The 19,031-nt window shown below is 45.3% G+C and overlaps 1 protein-coding gene across 1 annotated transcript; it reads left to right on the forward strand.

Annotated features, from left to right (window-relative positions):
* Nucleotides 1–1,563: 1,563 nt before the first annotated feature.
* Nucleotides 1,564–13,145, forward strand: LOC311599699 (palmitoyl-protein thioesterase 1-like; the record flags this gene model as incomplete). Its single annotated transcript, XM_084785701.1, has 5 exons — nt 1,564–1,696; nt 8,587–8,684; nt 9,441–9,556; nt 10,574–10,648; nt 12,954–13,145. The coding sequence occupies 5 exons, from the start codon at nt 1,564–1,566 to the stop codon at nt 12,982–12,984; spliced, it is 453 nt and encodes a 150-aa protein (XP_084641827.1). The 3' UTR covers nt 12,985–13,145.
* Nucleotides 13,146–19,031: the final 5,886 nt, after the last annotated feature.

The following is a 19,031-nucleotide window of genomic DNA, read 5'->3' on the forward strand; positions in this document are numbered from 1 at the left end:
TGCGCAAAGGCTTTCTCACTGCGCATGCGCAAAAGGGGGCGCATTGCGCCGGTGAAGCAGCAGGGGGCACTGCTATCTGTGGCTCTCCACACTCCTCCCTTGCCTGGCAGGAAGTCCAAAACTATTCCCTCCCTTGCTCACCGATTTGCTGTAAGCTGTTTTATTGCCATATCAGGGGACAATTGACAACCAGAGTTTATACAACATTGACACAGGAGAGTCTCAGAACAAGGCTTCCAGCTAGATATGGGCAGGGAATACAGAAATCAGCATTTGAATTATGCAATAATCTTACGTCTATAGAGAGGGAGGGGAGAGAGAACCCGGAAGAGTGTTGAGGTTTGGCTCCATGTTGGGGACAATTTAGTCACCTCATGGTCATCTGGGGTTTCTGGAACATGTGAAACCTAGGTCCTGTAGATTAGCAGGAGACTGAGGGACATATGATAGTCCAGAGTCGGGTGGCAGGAGATCTTTTAAAGGACGATACCGAATAGTATCAATGGAGCAGCTCTTATGGTAATGATTACTTTGGATGAAAGGGGTCAGGGGTCAGAGGGAACATTTTTACTTCTTCTATTTGAAGAACTATTAATTAAATAAGAGCAAAAATCATTTGGACAGGGCTCCTCTGCTAAGACAAGCTGTGATGGAGGCATCTTTTTAATTTTTGTTATTATTTAATTAATTTATTCAGATTACAACTCAATTGTTATCCCATCACTTGTATCCTCCCATTCTTCCCTCCCTCCCACTTTCACCCTATTCCCCTCCCCTAGGTCTATGACTGAGGGGGACCTCCTCCCCCACTATATGGTCACAGTCTATCAAGTCTCATCTTGGTAGCCTGCTTATTCTTTCTTTGAGTGCCACCAGGCCTCCCCACCAAGGGGAGGTGGTCAAATATGGAGTACCAGAGTTCATGTCAGAGTCAGTCCCCACTCTCCACATAACTGTGGAGAATGTCCTGTCCACTGGATAGATCAGAGTAGGGGTTCAATGTTTACTACTTGTGTTATTCTTGGTTAGTGCAATAGTTTGAGCAGACCCCCTTGGGCCCCAATCCACCTGTCATGATGTCCTTTTTGTAGGTTTCTAGAACTCTCTGGGTCCTTCTATTTCCCCATCTCCTATATTTCTCTTACCTAGAGTCCCAATAGGATGTCCTTACATTTATCCCAATCTCCTGGTAAGTGAAGACTTTCGTGGGACATGCCTTTTGGGCTAGTGTCCAATTATAAGTGAGTATATATCATGTGAGTCTTTCTGCTTCTGGGTTAACTCACTCAGTATGAGGTGGAGGCATCTTTTAATTCCTTGAGGATCTTAAAATTGTTGTCCCCTCGATATTCTTATGTATAAAAGGGGAGCATTGAATAAGATGCCCTAAAGGACAGAAGGTCTGCGATAACCACAGGATAAATATCGGTCAGCAATGATTTTGCTGCAGAGAAAGCTTGGGCTGTGGTGCCTGCCCTGTAGGGGTGTGGTTACCTGGGTCCACGCAATTGGACCTAATCGCCAAGAGGAGATGTAAATACTTTTTGTTGTCACTGAGCTAAGATGGCGTTACCTGGCTCCTGGTGGCTCCTGTCTGTCTGTCTTCTGTCTGGGTGTTGCAGTGCCTCGGGGCTGGGGAATCTGTACGCTGCATCAGACATAGCACGGCTACCTATTGTGATCTGGAACGAGCAAGGTGAGTGAGGAGTAGAAGGGCACAGGGCAGGCTACCCACTTCTTTCCTGCCTGGGTTCACATCTGCAAAGCCAGAACTTAAAGGGCCAGGACTTGGGATACGGTGGCTTCTCTGCACTGGAGGGAAGGCAACGGAGCTATCTATGGTGAACGCTTGGGGAGAGCTGTGCACTGCCGGGATTTATGTTGTCTTGGTTAAAATCCTAGCAGCTGTGGCATCAGCCTGCAGCATCTCACAGACAGGCCAGCTGGTCCCTGCAGAGCTGGGCAGCGCCCTCAGGATTTCATTCCTTCACATTTGAACAGAGCCCTACCAGGCACCTGCATGACCTTCTGTCAGTTACCTCGCAGCACTCACTGTCCCTGAGCATGGAGCAGGCTGGATCTTCACCCTTCTGGAACAAGCTTTCCAGTGCGGAGACATGGTATAAAGAAATAAGGGGCACATGTCAAAGGGTGATGGGTGAGGTGAAAAATGGCCATAAAGCCTGGAAGAAGATAGAGCCTGAGGTGTGAGCTTGTGATTGTAGAGAGCAAGGTTAGGGCAGGATTCACCCAGAGAGTGACAACTGAGACCTGAAGTGGACAAGGGATGATGCCATATGGATGTGTGGTCAAAGGGACAGCAGATGACAAGGCCCTGAGCTTGGTATGTCAGTGTTCGGATCAGTGATGCTGGAGCAGAGAGAACAAAGGAAGAGAGAGTGAACAGTGTGCTGGGGCTTTTAAGACTAGTGTAAGGACTCGGAATTGGACCGGGAACGTGTGAGAAGTTGGGTAGCAGAATTTGTCTACTTTACACTTGTAAAGAATTGACGTGAGCCCATTGTGGTCGCTAGTACATAGCTAGGGGTAGGAAAGTGATTCCCCAGCACTCAGGAGGATCTCTGCATGTTTGGGACCTGCATAATCTACATGGCAAGTTCCAGGTCAACCAGAGCTACATGGGGAGATACATAAATAATAATATATATTTAGTTAAAATTCGAAATGAAATGAGAGAATCATTTGATTTGTGACACTAGATGGCCATGCAGATACTTGTAGTGGTTACTGAAACAAAACCTGTGACTGAGCTCAGTAGAAAGACAGGGGTTGAGGGACAGAGTCAGCTATGATCACAGGGAATTCAGCCTGCTTGTCAACATAGACAACACTGATTTTTCTTGGGGGGTCTTTGTGAGTTTGGATTTACTAGCTGTGAAGATTTCTTTTTGTTGTTGTTGTTAAAATATTACCTGCATAAGGTTCAGCTCAGTGTCTTGTTTGTCCTGGAGACTCCCCTGGCTTTATCCTCTTGCTAGTCAGCTTTTTACTTTTCTCTTGTGATAGGTTAAGATGGCTCAAGTCCAGGCTCATTCCGGGGACGGTAGAAAGCAAGGACAGAGACTGAGTGGGATCAGGCTTTATGGACTGAAGACGTGAGAACCTGCCCTGTCTTGTCCCACCAGTGTCCTCATTTCTGTTGTAGTTGCTGTGTTGAGAATAGATTGTAGGTGTCGCAGAATCTTCAAGGGGACAATGTAGAGCTTACACCACAGGAATGCCTGTGGCTCAGAGCTGTGTGGTGACAGCTGTGTGCTAACATGCAGTGTGGAGAATTGGTGGAACTTTTATGTACTTGAGGGTGGCATCAAGGGATTAGATGGGGCTTGAGAAACTAAGGGGGACAGAGATGACATCACAAGTTTATGGCTTGGATTAGAAAGTAAAGTTATTTTACCAAGATGGGGTAGCTTGGAGGGTGACTGCACTTTAGGTATACTTGGTGTGTGTGTGTGTGTGTGTGTGAGAGAGAGAGAGAGAGAGAGAGAGAGAGAGAGAGAGAGAGAGAGAGAGAGAGAGAGAAGAGGAGATTATTTCTTTAAACCAAAGGCACATAAGCCAGTCACCCCAGTACTGGGGAGGCAGGAGCAGGCAGATCATGAGTTCTAGGCCAGCCCAAGCTGAAAGATATGGCCAGACCCTATTACAGATGATTCATATAGTTGGATCATATAGTTGGCTCTAATTAATTTAAAGGTCTTTTTGTCATTTGGTTATTGGCTTTGTTAGTTTGGGCTTTTAAATAAGGCGTGTGTGTGTGTGTGTGTGTGTGTGTGTGCGCGCGTGTGCCTCTGCCTGTGCACGCATTCATATAAACACATGCATGTCCGCACAGGTAGAGCTCATAGGGTGATTTTTTTTTTCTGGAGTCACTTCTTTCCTTCTCCTATGTGGGTTCCAGGGATCAAACTCACGTCATTATTCTGAGCAGCACAAGTCTGTCCCCACTGTAACACCGTGACAGCCTGCCGATAGCCTTCTTTAATCACATATAGCACATGGTGGCTTAGATTTTTCTATTCATCCAAGACTTCCCTTGAACTCCGACCTCCCAAGGGCTGGGTTTACAACCATGTATTACTCGACCTGGCTAGTGTGATTTTGAAGACAATGTCTCATGTAGCCCAGGCTGTCCTTCATCGTGATATGTAGCCAAGAACAATCTTTCCTCCTTTTTCTTTCCCTCTATTTTATTTTGTTTGGTTATTTAAAACAGGATCTCAATGTTTAGCTAATACTGCTTTGGTGCTTACTATATAGTCCAGGTTAGTTCCAACCCCCAGTGATCCTCTTGGGATTACAAAACTAAGGTCCCGTAGGTAACATTGAACTCCCGATTTTTTTTCTACTGCCCAAGTTTTAGGGTTACAAAAAGTGTACCACTATGCTGAGCTATTTTATTTTTCAGGAGAGGGGCATTTTGTTTTAAACCAGGCTCACTGGTGTTTAGTTGAAGCTGATGTGAGCTCTGGAGTGCTGGGCTATAGACATGTGCTGTCACACCCAGCTGTGGACTCAGTGAATCTGATCCTGTTTTCACGCAGCTAGGCAGTGCTCACAGAGGTGTTATCATGAGCAGTCACTTTAGTTCTGAGCCATTGACCTCTGGCTAACTTAAAGGCTTGTCAATGGGGTGAGGTCAGCCCAGGAGTAAATGAGCCAGAAGTCGGGACACCTCAGCTTTTGAACATGGAGTGGACAACCAGGAAACAAGCCAGGAGAGAGAGAGAGAGAGAGAGAGAGAGAGAGAGAGAGAGAGAGAGAGAGAGAGAGAGAGAGAGGGAACATCCTAAGGGGATAGGGAAGTCAGGAGAATTCAATGTTCTGGAAGCCACAGAAGAAAATGTTCCCTGAAAAAGGACACAAGCCAAGAGTGATGGTTGACACCTGCAGCTCCAGGGCTAGGGAGGCTGAGGAAGGTAGACGGCTGCAAGTTCAAGGCCAGGGTGGATTGTCTGGTCACCGGTGAGATTCTAGTGAGTTCCTTCATAGTCTTGAGTGACACCCCACCTCAAAACAAACAAACAAAACCAAACACAAACCCCACCACCACCATGACCAAGTGAAGGGAAGACAACTGGTCATTTGACCAAAAGTGCTCAGGTCAGTTATGAGCCGCCTGGGAACTCAGTGATCATTGGGCTTAGCCAAGTGAAGACTGGTGTCCATGCTGACAACAGTTTGAGGCTGATCTATTTGGGCTGGGTTAAAGACAACCACAGAGAGGAATTAGAGTCTGTGAATATGGCTATTTCAGACCCCAGAGAGACTAGAGCCAGGCCCGAAGAGGACGTGCCATAGATGCTGCCCTCTCTAGAACTCAGGCTGTCACTCACAAAGTTGTGCTGTCCTGGGAATGTCCGGTTTCTGCTGCAGGGGTACAAGAGCTCATGATAGCAGAACTGACCTAGACACATTAGTGAAAAATAGATACTGTGGACAGAAACTCAGCTGGCTCAATGTTAGGGAGAGAGAATCGCAGCCCAGCAGGCATGGGCACTTGTACTGCAGGGAAGAGAAGCTACCTGGCCTTGTTTCATTTCTGTAGTTGTTTGAGCAGACTGGGGTAGATGTGTGTGGGGCATGGGGGGGTGTGTGTGGGATGGATGTTAGGCGGGCACATCATTACTGGTTAAGCATGGACTCCTATAACAGCATTTGCCCTCTATGTGGCTGGCCATTTGGGATCCAGGCTTTCTAAGCTCTAGCTGTCACAGAGCTTAAAGTGTCATAGGTCAATCTGTTGGGATGTGAAAAGCAGGGATGTTTGATTTTATTCTTAGCCTTTGTTTGCGTGTGTGCCTCGGGCATTTCCTACTTCATCCTCATGCTGGAAATCACCACACCAGGCTCCACACTTTTTGTTTTTGTTGTTATAATTTGCTAAGTAGCCGGAAATAACCTTGAATTTCTAATTCCCCCTTCCTCTGCCTTCCAATTGTTGGGACAATATGTGGGTACCTTTGCCTATTTTATATGCTCCATGGCCTAGTGCGGGTGTGCAAGCTCTATCAACGGGGCTACCTCTCCTGACCCAGGCGGCTGCCTATCTCTTGTTTCCAGCTGATAGACAGAAATGAGCAGGAAGGGTTCTGTTGTTTGTCATTGTTGAGGTGAAATTCATGTTAAGTTGGGTTCACCATTTTCAGTGCATCGTTCAGTGGGGTTGCACCTGCTCACAGGCTGAAGCAACCACAACTTCTCTCTCTGGTTTAAGAACTTGTCAGGAAATCATCCATATTCTTTAAGTTGGTATTTCCTTCTCCTCCTCTTACTCCTGATAGCATCCAGCCTATTTTTTATGCCTGTTTGTTGTCTTATTCTGGACATAGCAGGTAAAGGAAATTGCATAATTTATGTGTTTTCTTTAGGGCTATTTTACAGAACATGCTTTGCGGTTCATCTAGGTTTTAGCCTTTGTCAGTACTTTGTTCCTGTTTATGAGTGAATAATATTCCATTGTGTGAATAGACCACAGGTTATTTATCCAGTAATGGGCATTTGACTTGTTTTTTAACTTTGGCTATCACCAACAACACTACTGTAACCATCTGTGTCAGGTTTTATGTGGATGAATGTTTTCATTTTTCTTGATTATTAGGGTAGGTGTGGAAGTGCTGGGTCATTTGATAACTACTTGCTTCCTTATTTTTTTAGGCACTGCCGTATTTTTTTCCACAGAGGCTGCATTGTTACAATTCCAACAATAGGGTACAAGTGTTCCTATTTCTCTGTGTCCTCAAACACTGTCTGCAATGATCCAGAACTTTGTTGTCTTAACTTGCAGTTCAGTGATGATGCTGTTGGCCATTTCCCATCTTCCTGGAGACATGCCTGTTCACCCGGTCCCATTGCCTTTTCTATGATTTTTCTTATTAATTTTGATGTGATATTGAGATTTATTTGTTTTTTATTTTATGTGCGTGAGTGTTTTCCCTGCATGTATGTCTGTGTACCATGTGCATGCAGTGGCCACAGAGGCCAAAGAAGGGTGTGTGATCCCCTAGAGCTATTGTCACAGACAGTTGTGAGCTCCCATGTGGGTGCTGGGGAGATGCTTCATTGCTCTTAACTGCTGAGCCATTTCTCCAGCCTCATTAAATTATTTTGAGTCAGGGTCTCTCTATCTAGCCATGGTTGACCAGGAATTCTGTTTACAGACCAGGCTGCCTTTAACTCACAGAGACATCCCTAACTCTTCCTCCAGAACCTTGCAAGAAAGGTATCCACCACCAGGCAAGATTGTACTTTTAAATAGTTTTAAACATGGGCTGGAGACATGTCAGAGTGCTTAAGAGCATTAGATGTTCTTGCAGGTTAGACTCTCAGCATCCACATGACAGCTTACACCTCCCTGTCCCTCCAGTTCTAGAGAATTCAGCGGACAGGTAGTGCACAGACATAATGTAAGCAAAACACTCACACACATAAAGTGAAAATAATAACGTCTTTTTAAAACTTCATTTACTTTCATGTACTTCTGTGAATGTCTTATTATGCAGGAGCCCACAGAGTCCTAGGAATTAGTTGAACCCCAGAGTTAAGGTTACAGGTGATTGTGAGCCACGGGACCTTAGTGCTAAAAAGGTAATACACAGGCTTACCCACTCAGTCACGTCTTCAGTCTACACACACACACACACACACACACACACACACACACACACACACAGAGAGAGAGAGAGAGAGAGAGAGAGAGAGAGAGAGAGAGAGAGAGACGGACACACACACACACACACATACCACTTCTTAATTGTACTATTTATCTTGTTGCCTTTAAGTATTTTGTATGTCTCCTGGACACTGACCCAGATACATGTTTCAGAAACATTCTCTTTATTCTGCAGGCTGGCCTTATCATCTTAGCTTCCTACCCTGTGGGATGAGACTCCGTGGGGGATGACGGAAGTGATTGTGGGGGCTTGAGAAAAATGTGGTAACAGTATCCGAACACACAACAAAGAAACACGAATTCAAAGTCAAGGGGGAAGTGAACTGAGTTGTCCAGGCGATGTGTGTATGTCCCGCTCCGCTGGAGCCTTGGAATGCATGCTCTTTGCAGTGGATGTGCTGTCCCATCAGGAGCGACCACACACGCTGCCTCAGACGCTCTGCTCAGACTGCAGACTACTGATTGCTGTGAGCTCCACATCTCTTACTGTGAAATCAGTATCTGTGCTCTAATAGAAACTGCGGTTTAATTACAAAATCAAAGACTTTTGGTATCTTCTTCAGGGTCTAAATTCCAAATTAATGTCTCTTTCCATTGTATTTTGCTTCTATGTTGAATCTTAGAAGTTGCTGTTCAGCCGGATAGAGCCTCAGTGGTTAAGAGCAGTAGAGTTCTTGGTTTCAGTTGCCAGACTCCACGCGGCAGCTTCCAACTATTTGTAACTTCAGTTCCACAGGACCTGAGATCCTCCTCTGGCCTCATGGGTACTGCACACAAGTGGTGCATGGACATCCATGAGGAAAAACACCATACACACAAAATAAAAAAATTAGGCAACTCTTTTAAAGCAATGTCCTGATTCATGAATTTCCATCATTGTTATTGCTCCCCAGGTAATGTCATAAACATTGATACCATTAAACAGATTCTTGAAAAGAGAATACCTGGAGTATACATCCAGTCACAAGAGATCAAGAAGGACATGATAGAGGTAAGATGCCAGCTCGTTTCCTGAGGGCTCTGCTAAGGGCTAAGATGCCAGCTCATTTCCTGAGGGCTCTGCTAAGGGCTAAGATGCCAGCTCATTTCCTGAGGGCTCTGCTAAGGGCTTTCATAGACAGTACTATTTAAAAGCTTCGCCTTACAACACATATCCCCATTTGTTTGTTTTATTTTGCTTGGGAAAGAAAGATTTTTTTTTTTTGCTATAAAATCCATGGTTGCCTGGAACTTAGTTTTCTTGCCCTGGTCTTCTGAGAGTTAAGATTGAAGACATGAGCCATTATGCTCATGGACTCTAATGGAGATACGAGGGTCTCAGCCTGTATGAGTTACTTTTCTGTTGCTGGGATTAAAAACGCCATGATGAAAAGCAACTCATGTAGAGTGTATATGGGCTTATGGTTCCAAAGGGGTAAGAGTTCATCATAGCAGAAAGGAGAAGGAGCAGGAGAAGGGAGGTGAGAGAGCACAGCTTCTACTACAGCATGAAGTAGGAGGTGCAAACTGCAAGTGAGGCAAGGCTGTGAACCCTTAAAGCCAGAGCCAGTAATAAATTATTCCAGCAAGGCTGTACCTCCCCTTAAGATCCCCACACAGCACCGCCAACTGGGGACCACATATTTAAATATCTGAGCCTATGGGGGACATTCTCATTGAAACCACCACACAAATAAAGTAAGTTTTCCTCTGATCAAAGCTACCGACTAGGATAGTCCCGTGTGATTTGTCACTGCTCCGTTTTTAGGAGATGAAGAACAACGTCCTGAATGCTGCTTCCCAAGTGTGTCAGATGCTTACTAATGATCCTAAACTGCAGCAAGGCTACATAGGTATTATAATCTCCAAAAGACTTGAATTCCTGTAAGTATCCTATTATATGGTACCATTTCCATGGAACTGGTGTTTCTCCTGTTCAGATAAGTTGACTGTAATTATTTGGAGACCCTCCCACCACAATGAAAAGTAGGTGTTCTTAAGACATCCATTTAAGAGGCTTTAGGAAGTTAATTTGCTTTCTCTCTCTGTGTGTGTGTGTGTGTGTGTGTGTGTGTGTGTGTGTGTGTGTGTGTTTGTGTGTTGATGTGTGTGTGTGTATGCACATGTATAAGCATGAGTATGAAGGTCAGTGTTTGTGCTTTCTTCAATTGCTTTCTACCTTACGTTTTTTAGAATTTAAAAATTTATTTTTCTTAATTATATATGCATGTGGGGGTGGATAGGGGTTGGCATCTGTACATGTGAGTACAATGCACACAGAGGCCGGAGGAAGGCTTCAGATCACTTCGAGATGGAGCTACCGATGATGGTGAGCTATCCATTATGCTTGCCTGCCAGGAAGTGAACTTGAGTCTTCTGCAAGAGCAGGAAGCCCTATTGACTATTGAGCCATCTCTCCAGCTTTCTAATTTACCTTTAAAAATGTAAAGTATATGTATTTAATTAATGGCCTGTTGGATAATATGATGATGGTGAAGATGAAGTCAGTAAGAAAATATCTCTCCATGAGCCTGGAGACCACTCTTTAGCTAAACTGACTGATTGGCGAGCACCAGAGATCCTTTGTCTCTACCTTCCGAGTGCTGATATTAACAGATTATCTCTGTGTCCGGATTTTTTTTTTTAACTTTAAAGGAGAGCATGCAATCCAGGCGCAGTCCCTCATCTGTGCACGGCAAGCAAGTGGCTGACGGAGCCATCTCCCCAGACTCTATGATTTATCTTCTATGAAATAAGATTTGTACTCAGCCTTAGGGGAAGAAGATCCTGTATCGGTGGTTTGGGGATCCAAAAATGTATTAAATAGCTTAATCTGTGCAATGACTCTTGGTACATTCTGATCTGACCATCAGCGATGACCACTATCCTTGATTTCTCCAGGAAAGAAATTTCTCAGAGATGCCCAATGCCTCCTATGAAAGAGATGGTTGTAGTTACAGTCAGAAACTTAATCAGGTGACTTCTGGTTTTTAATTTTTTCTTTTTATTATTTTATCTGTATCTTTTTTTTCTACACGCATGTCTAATAGAATGTATGATTCTCTGCAACTGGACTTACAGACACTTCTGAGTGGGCAAGTCACTGTTTGGAACTGAGCTGCAGACCTGTGGCACCTACCTAACTTAACCACCTCAGCGCTCAACATCAGGGCTTCTCTCCAGCCACGACTCTCAATTCTTTATTCCAATTGTTCTCTTTTCTAACATGTATCCACTTGATGAATGTCTGTTTTCTCATTGAGATAAATTCTTACTCTGCATCCCAGGCTGGCCTCAAAGTCTAGCCACACCCCTGCCTCAGCCTTCTGAGGGCTGGGATTATAGACATGTTCCATCACACCCAGCACTCAGTCATAGAAAGAAAAACATTGGTAGTTTGAGGTGTACACTAAGTCAACTGCCCTTGTCACGTCCCTTTGTGCTTAGTGAAATAAACTAGCCACCACTAGTGAGAAAGTAGGAAGTTTCTTAGAACTCAAGGTCACCACCTCTCTCTCCAACATAATTGACAGGATTACATGGAAGTAAGAAGCTTCCTCCACATGGCAGGTGGATGATGATGATGATGATGATGATGATGATGATGATGATGATGTGTGTGTGTGTGTGTGTGTGTGTGTGTGTACATGTGTCTGCAAACAGAAGAAGGTGTCAGGTCCCCTAAAGCTGGAGGACAGGCATTTGTGAACCAACTGATGTGCATGTTCAGATTCTAACTTGGGTCCTCCACAAGAGCAGTACACACTCACCTACTAAGCCAGGTTTTCATTACATTTATGCATTTATTGTGTGTGGTCATGCATGTGCTATGGTGTGCTTGTGGAGGTCATAGGAGGTCAGTTTTATCTTTCTTCCATATTTTGCTCAGGGACTGAACTCAGGTTGTCAGTCTTGGCAGCAGGTGCCTTTACGCCCCAGGTGATGATCTTAAATGAACTCCTCTGGATTCTTATGGAGGACAGGTGCAGAGGACATGGATAGAACCATGGAGAATATTGAGAAGCTTCTGTGACAGTTCAGGGTAGACGGACAGGGAAGGCTGCTCTCAGCAAGGTGGTGAGAAGGGGCCAGAGCAGGATGTATTTGGTGATGGGGGAAGAATAGGAGTCGAGGATGCCTCCCAGGTTATCAGTAGGGTCAGCTGGTGCAATAGTATTGTCATTTGCACTGACAGGGAGCCACTGGGGAGGAAGAGAGGGTGTGTAGGTTGGCTTGTTTAGGCAGGCAGTCTAACTGTGGTGTGAAGGGACGGGATGAAGACTTCATTTGTAAGCACACTGTTTGAGATGGCAAATGGATAGGGCAGTTCTTCAGGCCACTGCAAATATGTGTCTCAAGTTCAAGATGGTACAGAGCTGGGTGAACACAGAAGTCTACAGAATATGCACTGATCTTGTTTACTTTAACCTTTATTATGGGAAAATCATCAATAGCTACAAAAGCAAAGAGTAATAGTGGGAATATCTCTGTACTTACTTTCCTTCCTCGTTATAATTTGTTAATTTCAATCTGGTAAAATGGCTCAGTGGATTAAAAGTGGTTGCCAGGCAGGCCTGTCCAGCTGACTTAGGAGGTCAGGTCCATGGTGGAATGAGAAACCAACTGTAGCTGTTTGTCTCTGATCTCCACACGTGTGCCCTGGCACCCACATCCACACCTTATTTCATCTCTCCCACTTACTCTTCCCAGGGTCAGAGTATTTTAAAGCAATGTCCTATATTGTGACCCATAAATACTTCTCAATTAAAGACATATTGTAACCTGTATGCACTTGTCAATTGAAGAGGACAATTTAACATGGTGTTGTTGCATGTGTCTTTAATGCCATCACTCAGGAGATGGAGGCAGTAGAAACTGAAGTTCATGACCAACCTCGGCTCCATAGAGAATTAGAGGCTAGCCAGGGACACAAAAAACAATGCCTCAAAAAACAAAACCAAGAACCTAACTTGAGTTTAGAAATACACTATTTACTGGAGACCTTGATTCAAGAATTTGATCAAAATGGGTCCAAAAAAATGCTTGGACGAATTAGGTGTAGTGACACATGCCTTTTATCCCAGGATTTGGGGAAGAGAGGCAGGCACATGTCTGAGTTTGACAACAGCTTGGTCCACACAGTGAATTCCAGGACAACCAGAGACATAGAGCGAAGCTTTGTGTCTCTCCCTCCAAAAAAGAGGGGGGTGAGGTTGGAGGTTGGTGAGGGATTGTGCTAGAAAAATGCTCCGTGGTGAATAGTCCCTAACTTCTCTTGCAGACAAATAAAGCATCTTGGCATGTCACCATAAACGTCGGCAGCTGGTACCAGGACAAACCCATCCCTGTGGAAACATCGTGAACACAGCAATACTCTTCTCTCCGTTTTGACCTCTTGGCACAAAACCTAATTGAAAAGGCAAGCCCTGTCTGCAAAGAAGAGCTTGGTCCTGCTTATGCACACGGCCCCTGCATTTCACTCTCCTCCTCCTCCTCCTAACTTGGGAAAGGTTCCTAGTCTGTAAAAGAATCATGCTGCTTGCTAAGTGGGAGCTCCTCTCAGATTCTCTGAAATAAACCCGCCTGCAATTCGAGTCCAGTCTACTGACTTCTGTTTACACGTGATTTTTTTCTAACATAGTGCTTGATCCTGGAACAGGGAATTGGAGCAGCAGGGAACGTATGCAGCAGAAGTGCATCCTGGGCCAACCCTTGGGTCCTGCCTGAGGTGTCCCTGAGTAATATCTGCCATGTCTCTGAACCTCCCTGCTTTCTTCCCCTCGGCCTTCCTGCCATGCCTCCGCAATGATGAGTGAAGACTCCCTGTTTATCCAGACTGGCACGGACATCTCTCAGTGCACTTGCTGGCCTTTTCCCGTCTGAATTCACTAGGCCTTACTCTTTCCGCCCCCTCTCCCCTCCCTCCTCTTTTCTCCCTTCCTCCCTATATATCTCACCCCCCCCCCTAATTTGCCTTAGAAAAAAAAAAAGGTCAATCTTGGCTTCCAGTCAGAAATCCAATAGGAGGCCATCTTCTGTACTGTCGGATGATGAGTGTCTTCTGTCTGAAGGCTTCTTTGGGACTCCCTGGCCATCCCTGTGCTAAACCCTTTTCTCCACGAGAGGATCACCAGTCTTTGTTAAAAGCTAGGGATGCCCGACCCTCTAACAAACAGCCTAACTTCTCACCCTTCCTGACGTCTCAAAATTCACAGTTTGGGGGTTTGAACTCAGGACTTTGGGCTTGGCTGCAGGTATGTTAACTAATGAGCATTTCACTTCAGTGTGTGTTGGTGTGAGACACTGGGTCAGGTCCACAGAGGCAAGAAGCTCTTCATCACTGGGCTGTACTTGGAAACAAAGGCTCTGTGCAAGGAAGGCAAGACTCTCCACCTTGTGTTGGGACTGAGAAGGGAGGCTTGGTTTCCATCCAGGGCTAGTCATGGCAGGGTGGTGTTTGTTTTGGCTCTTGAGGGGAAGATAGGCTTCCCATGGGTAAAGATGAAATTACAGAGTGGGAAGCTTTAGCTAGTGAGAGGAAGAGGAAGGTGTCTTATGAGAGATCCAGTCAAAGCTTCCATGACGTCATGGACCAGCATGTCCTGGTTGTAGCAGAGAGATGTGGAAACATGGCTTCTTCCTATGCAAGCTGCATCTGGTTTGTAGCCTGAGACTCTTGCCGCCCCCCCCCCCATACTTCCCTCTTTAATACATTGTACCTTCTGTGACCAGATAGATTCTTTCCTTCTAGAATCTTTGTCTCAGTTGCCTGCTCAGGAGAATCTGTTAAGAAGGATGTATCCACTGTACAGTGGGGTTCTATAACATTATCTTTTATTGTTTTGTTTTGTTAGAACAGGGTTTCTCTGCCCAGCCCTAGTTAGCCCGGAACTCACTATGTACACTAGGGCTGTCCCGGAACTCAGAGATCCACCTGCTTCTGTCTTCCAGGCGCTGCCACACTCAACTGAGAATAGGGGGTTTTTCCCCACAAAGTTTGAAGGAGGCACTTTAGAAGCAGGATAGGTACAAAGTAGAGATTGAGAGGAGAGGGCAGTTGAGTAGAGCGCGTTAGAGGGGAAGTGGAGCTGGTTCCTAACAGCTGTTGAGGTTCCATGTACTGACAGCTGTGGAACGGGAGTGCTGAGAATGAGGATAGTGTGAATTAGCAGTCAGAGGGCGATAGCCTGCATTCTGCGCTGTAGAAAGAACAAAGAATCAAAGTTGGAGGAAGTTAAATGCTTCTGTGGCGAGCAGAGAGAGACCATGCTGTGGGAACTGGCAAGTAGGGAAAGCTTTGCATTTTTAGGTTTGGGTAGACAGAGAGACCCATCAGTCAGGGAACTGTGGGTAATTTTGCCTGACTAAAGAGCTTGTGGTAAAACTGAGAAGGAATACCCACCTGTCAGAGCTTATGAAGGATCATGAGACTGACAATGAGACATACACAGTACACGTCTGGGTGGTGAGTATTCAGCTGGTGGAGTCTATGAATTGGTGCTGGCTGGTGCAGTGGGTTGCTGCTAGTCAGAGGTAGATGGGCAAAATGAATGGCTCCCAGATGTGAAGAGAATACATGGCCTCAGGGTGAGACTAAAGATAAGGAGCCCGGTTCTTAGGCTGAGAAGTGGTCAAAATATAAGGTGTTGTAAAGTGTCAATTTAGAAGCCAGCTGTGGTGGAAGTCCAAGCACTCAGGAGGCAGAGGCAAGGGACCATCTCTGTGAGTGTGAGGCCAGCCTGTCTACATGGCCAGTTTCAGGACAATCGAGGCCACAGAGAAAGTACAACACACACACACACACACACACACACACACACACACACACACACAGGGAGAGAGAGAGAGAGAGAGAGAGAGAGAGAGAGAGAGAGAGAGAGAGAGAGAGAGAGAGGAGTTGATGTTAGACTTGGGAACCATTTAGTCACTTTTTGGTCATCTGAGGTTTCTGGAATCTGTGAGACCTAGGTCCTGTATGTGAGCAGGGGGCTGAGGGACATAGGATTGTCTGTAGAAGAATGCCAGGGGATTTTTTGAAGGAAGATACAAAATGATGCCAATATAGCAGCTATTATAGTAAAGATTCATTTGGATGAAAGCAAGCCAAGGGTCAGAAGGCAAACTTATTTCTTCTATTTGGAGGGGCTACAAACTAAATAAAAGTTAAAAAAAAAACATCATCTGGACAGCCCTCCTCTGCTAAGACACGGCTGAGAGAGGAGGCACAGTTGAAGTCCTTGAGGATCCTAAAGTTGTCACCTGGATGACCTTATGTGTAAAAGGCGAGCACTGCATAAGATTCCCTAAGGAAAGGGTGATGAGCACTGAACAAATGTGTGTCAGCAATGGTTTTGCTGGAGAGAATGCTCAGGCTGTGGAGCCTGCCTTGCAGGGGGGCATTCCGGGCACCTTAACTGCCAGCCAGGGATGCAAGCGCATGTTGTTGTCACTGAGCTAAGATGGCGTTACCTGGCTCCTGGTGGCCCCTATCTGCCTGTCTTCTGTCTGGGTGCTGTGATGCTGGCGAAGCTGTACCCTGCGTCAGAAACAGCACGGCTACCTATTGTGATCTGGAACGAGCAAGGTGAGTGAGGAGTAGAAGGGCACAGGGCAGGCTACCCACTTCTTTCCTGCCTGGGTTCACATCTGCAAAGCCAGAACTTAAAGGGCCATGATTTGGGATACGGTGGCTTCTCTGCACTGGAGGGAAGGCAGCGGGGCATCTATGGTGAACGCTTGGGGAGAGCTGTGCACTGCCGGGATTTATGTTGTCTTTGATAACATCCTAGCAGCTGTGGCATCAGCCTGCAGCATCTCACAGACAGGCCAGCTGGTTCCTGCAGAGCTGGGCAGCGCCCTCAGGATTTCATTCCTTCACATTTGAACAGAGCCCTACCAGGCACCTGCATGACCTTCTGCCAGTTACCTCGCAGCACTCACTATCCCTGAGCATGGAGCAGGCTGGATCTTCACCCTCCTGGAACAAGCTTTCCAGTGGGGAAGAAGAAGAAGGAGGAGGAGGAGGAGGAGGAGGAGGAGGAGGAGGAGGAGGAGGAGGAGAAGAAGAAGAAGAAGAAGAAGAAGAAGAAGAAGAAGAAGAAGAAGAAGAAAGACAGACAGGGCCAAGTGGAGAATGCAGTACAACCTTCGCTTTGTCAATGTCGTGCCCACCTTTGGCAAGAAGAAGGGCCCCAATGCTAATTCCTAAGTCCCACTGTGATCCTGGCACTCTAATAATAAAGCCATTTTGCCCAGAGGGAAAAAAAATCATTCTTTTGGTGACACTCGAGGGTCATGTAGAAACATGTCTAATGGTTACTGAAACAAAACCTGTAGTCAGCTCTGGGGATAAATTTTCATTAGAAAGAAAGGGATTGAATGCCCCGACCTGCGCGGTTCAACTAAAACTCGGGAGGAAGTTCACCTGTTGAGAATGCAAGACACAAAGAAGGAGAGCAAACTCTGATTGGTCAAACTCTCAAAGTTTATTTGTCAGGCAGCAGCTTTTATAATTCAGAAGGCAGGGAAGCATATTGCTATAGCAAAGCAGCTGCAGGCTTTTCTCAAAACACAGGGAATTCCAGGCAGGGTCATAACGTCCTGCCACACAGGGTATCTTGCTTTGCCTTCATCTAGCTTTAGTCTAACTGCTGACTCACAACAGAGTCGCTCCATCCCTATCTGTCTTTAGCTGCTGACTCACAACAGGGTCAGCTAGTTTCTGGTGAAAGGTAAGCTCTGGGAAAAACAGAGGCTTAAAGGTGCAGACTTGGACAAGATGGCTGAACATTGGCCATATGGCTTTTTTTCCCCAACAACTGAGGAACAGAGTCAGCTCAGATTAGAGGGGATTCAGGCTGCTCGTCAACTGAGACAGTATCAGGCATGTCTCTGATTCTTTGAGATCCGGGATTTATTTTCTATGAGGATTCATTTTCTTCAAGAATCTTACAGAGATTGCCTGTGTAAGGTTCATCTCAGTGGCCCTGGGGAGTTTGATTTGATTTTTAGCCATTGTTTGTGTGTGCCTCGGGCACTTCCTGTATCTCAACTTGGTGCTGGAAGTCAGCCTGCTTCAGTCTTCATAGTCATGGTGTTATAAATTTGTGTCACCACACTCAGCTCCCCATGTTTTGTTATGTTATGTTTTGTTTTGCTTAATTTAACTAAGTAGCCAAATATAACCTTGAATTTTTAATCCTCCTCCCTCTGCCAACTGTTGGGACAATATAAGTGTATCTGCCTATTTTATATGCTCCGTGGCCTGCTGCGGGTGTGCAGGCTCTATCAGCGGGCCTACCTCTCCAGCCCCAGACGGCCTCCTCACTCTTGTTTCCAGCTGACGGACAGAAATGAGCAGGAAGGGTTCTATCGTCTGTCACTGTTGAGGTGAAATTCATTTTACGTTGGGTTCACACCATTTTCAGGGGACAGTTCAGCGAGGCTGAGCCTGCTCACAGGCTGAAGTAACCACAACTTCTCTCTGGTTTAAGAACTTGTCAGGAAATCATCCATATTCTTTAAGTTGTTGTTTCCTTCTCCTCCTCTTACTCCTGATAGCATCCAGCCTATTTTTTTTTTTTAATGCCTGTTGGGTGCCTTATTCTGGACATAGCAGGTAAAAGAAATTGCATAGTTTATGTGTTTTCTTTAGGGCTATTTTACAGAACATGCTTTCCGGTTCACCTAGGTTTTTGCCTTTGTTAGTACTTTGTTCCTGTTTATGAGTGAATAGTATTCCATTGTGTAAATAGACCACAGGTTATTTATCCAGTAATGGGCATTTGACTTGTTTTTTAACTTTGGCTATTACCAACAACACTACTGTAACCATCTGTGTCAGGTTTTATGTGGATGAATGTTTTCATTTTTTTTTTTTTTTATTATTAGAGTAGGTGTGGAAGAGCTGGGTCACTTGATAATGACTTGCTTCCTTTTTATTTTTTATTTGTAAGCATTGCCAGATATTTTTTTTTCACAGAGGCTACTGTTACAATTCCAACAATAGGGCACAAGTGTTCCTGTTTCTCCGCATCCTCAAACACTGTCCATGTTAGTCCAGAACTTTGTTGTCTTAACTTGCAGTTCAGTGATGATGCTGTTGGCCGTTTCCCATCTTCCTGCAGACATGCCTGTTCATCCTGTCCGTTTTCTTTTCTATGATTTTATTTATTAATTTTGATGTGATACTGAGATTTTTTTATGTGCGTGAATGTTTTCCCTGCAGGTATGTCTGTCTACCATGCACATGCGGTGGTCATCATGGCCAGAGGACTGTGTTTAATGCCCTAGAACTGTAGTTACAGACATTTGTGAGCCACCATGAAGGTTCTGAGAAGAAGAGTCATGGCTTTTAACT

The sequence above is a fragment of the Acomys minous genome, assembly GCF_964271855.1.
Source record: "Acomys minous genome assembly, chromosome: 6".
NCBI classification, from domain to species: domain Eukaryota; kingdom Metazoa; phylum Chordata; class Mammalia; order Rodentia; family Muridae; genus Acomys; species Acomys minous.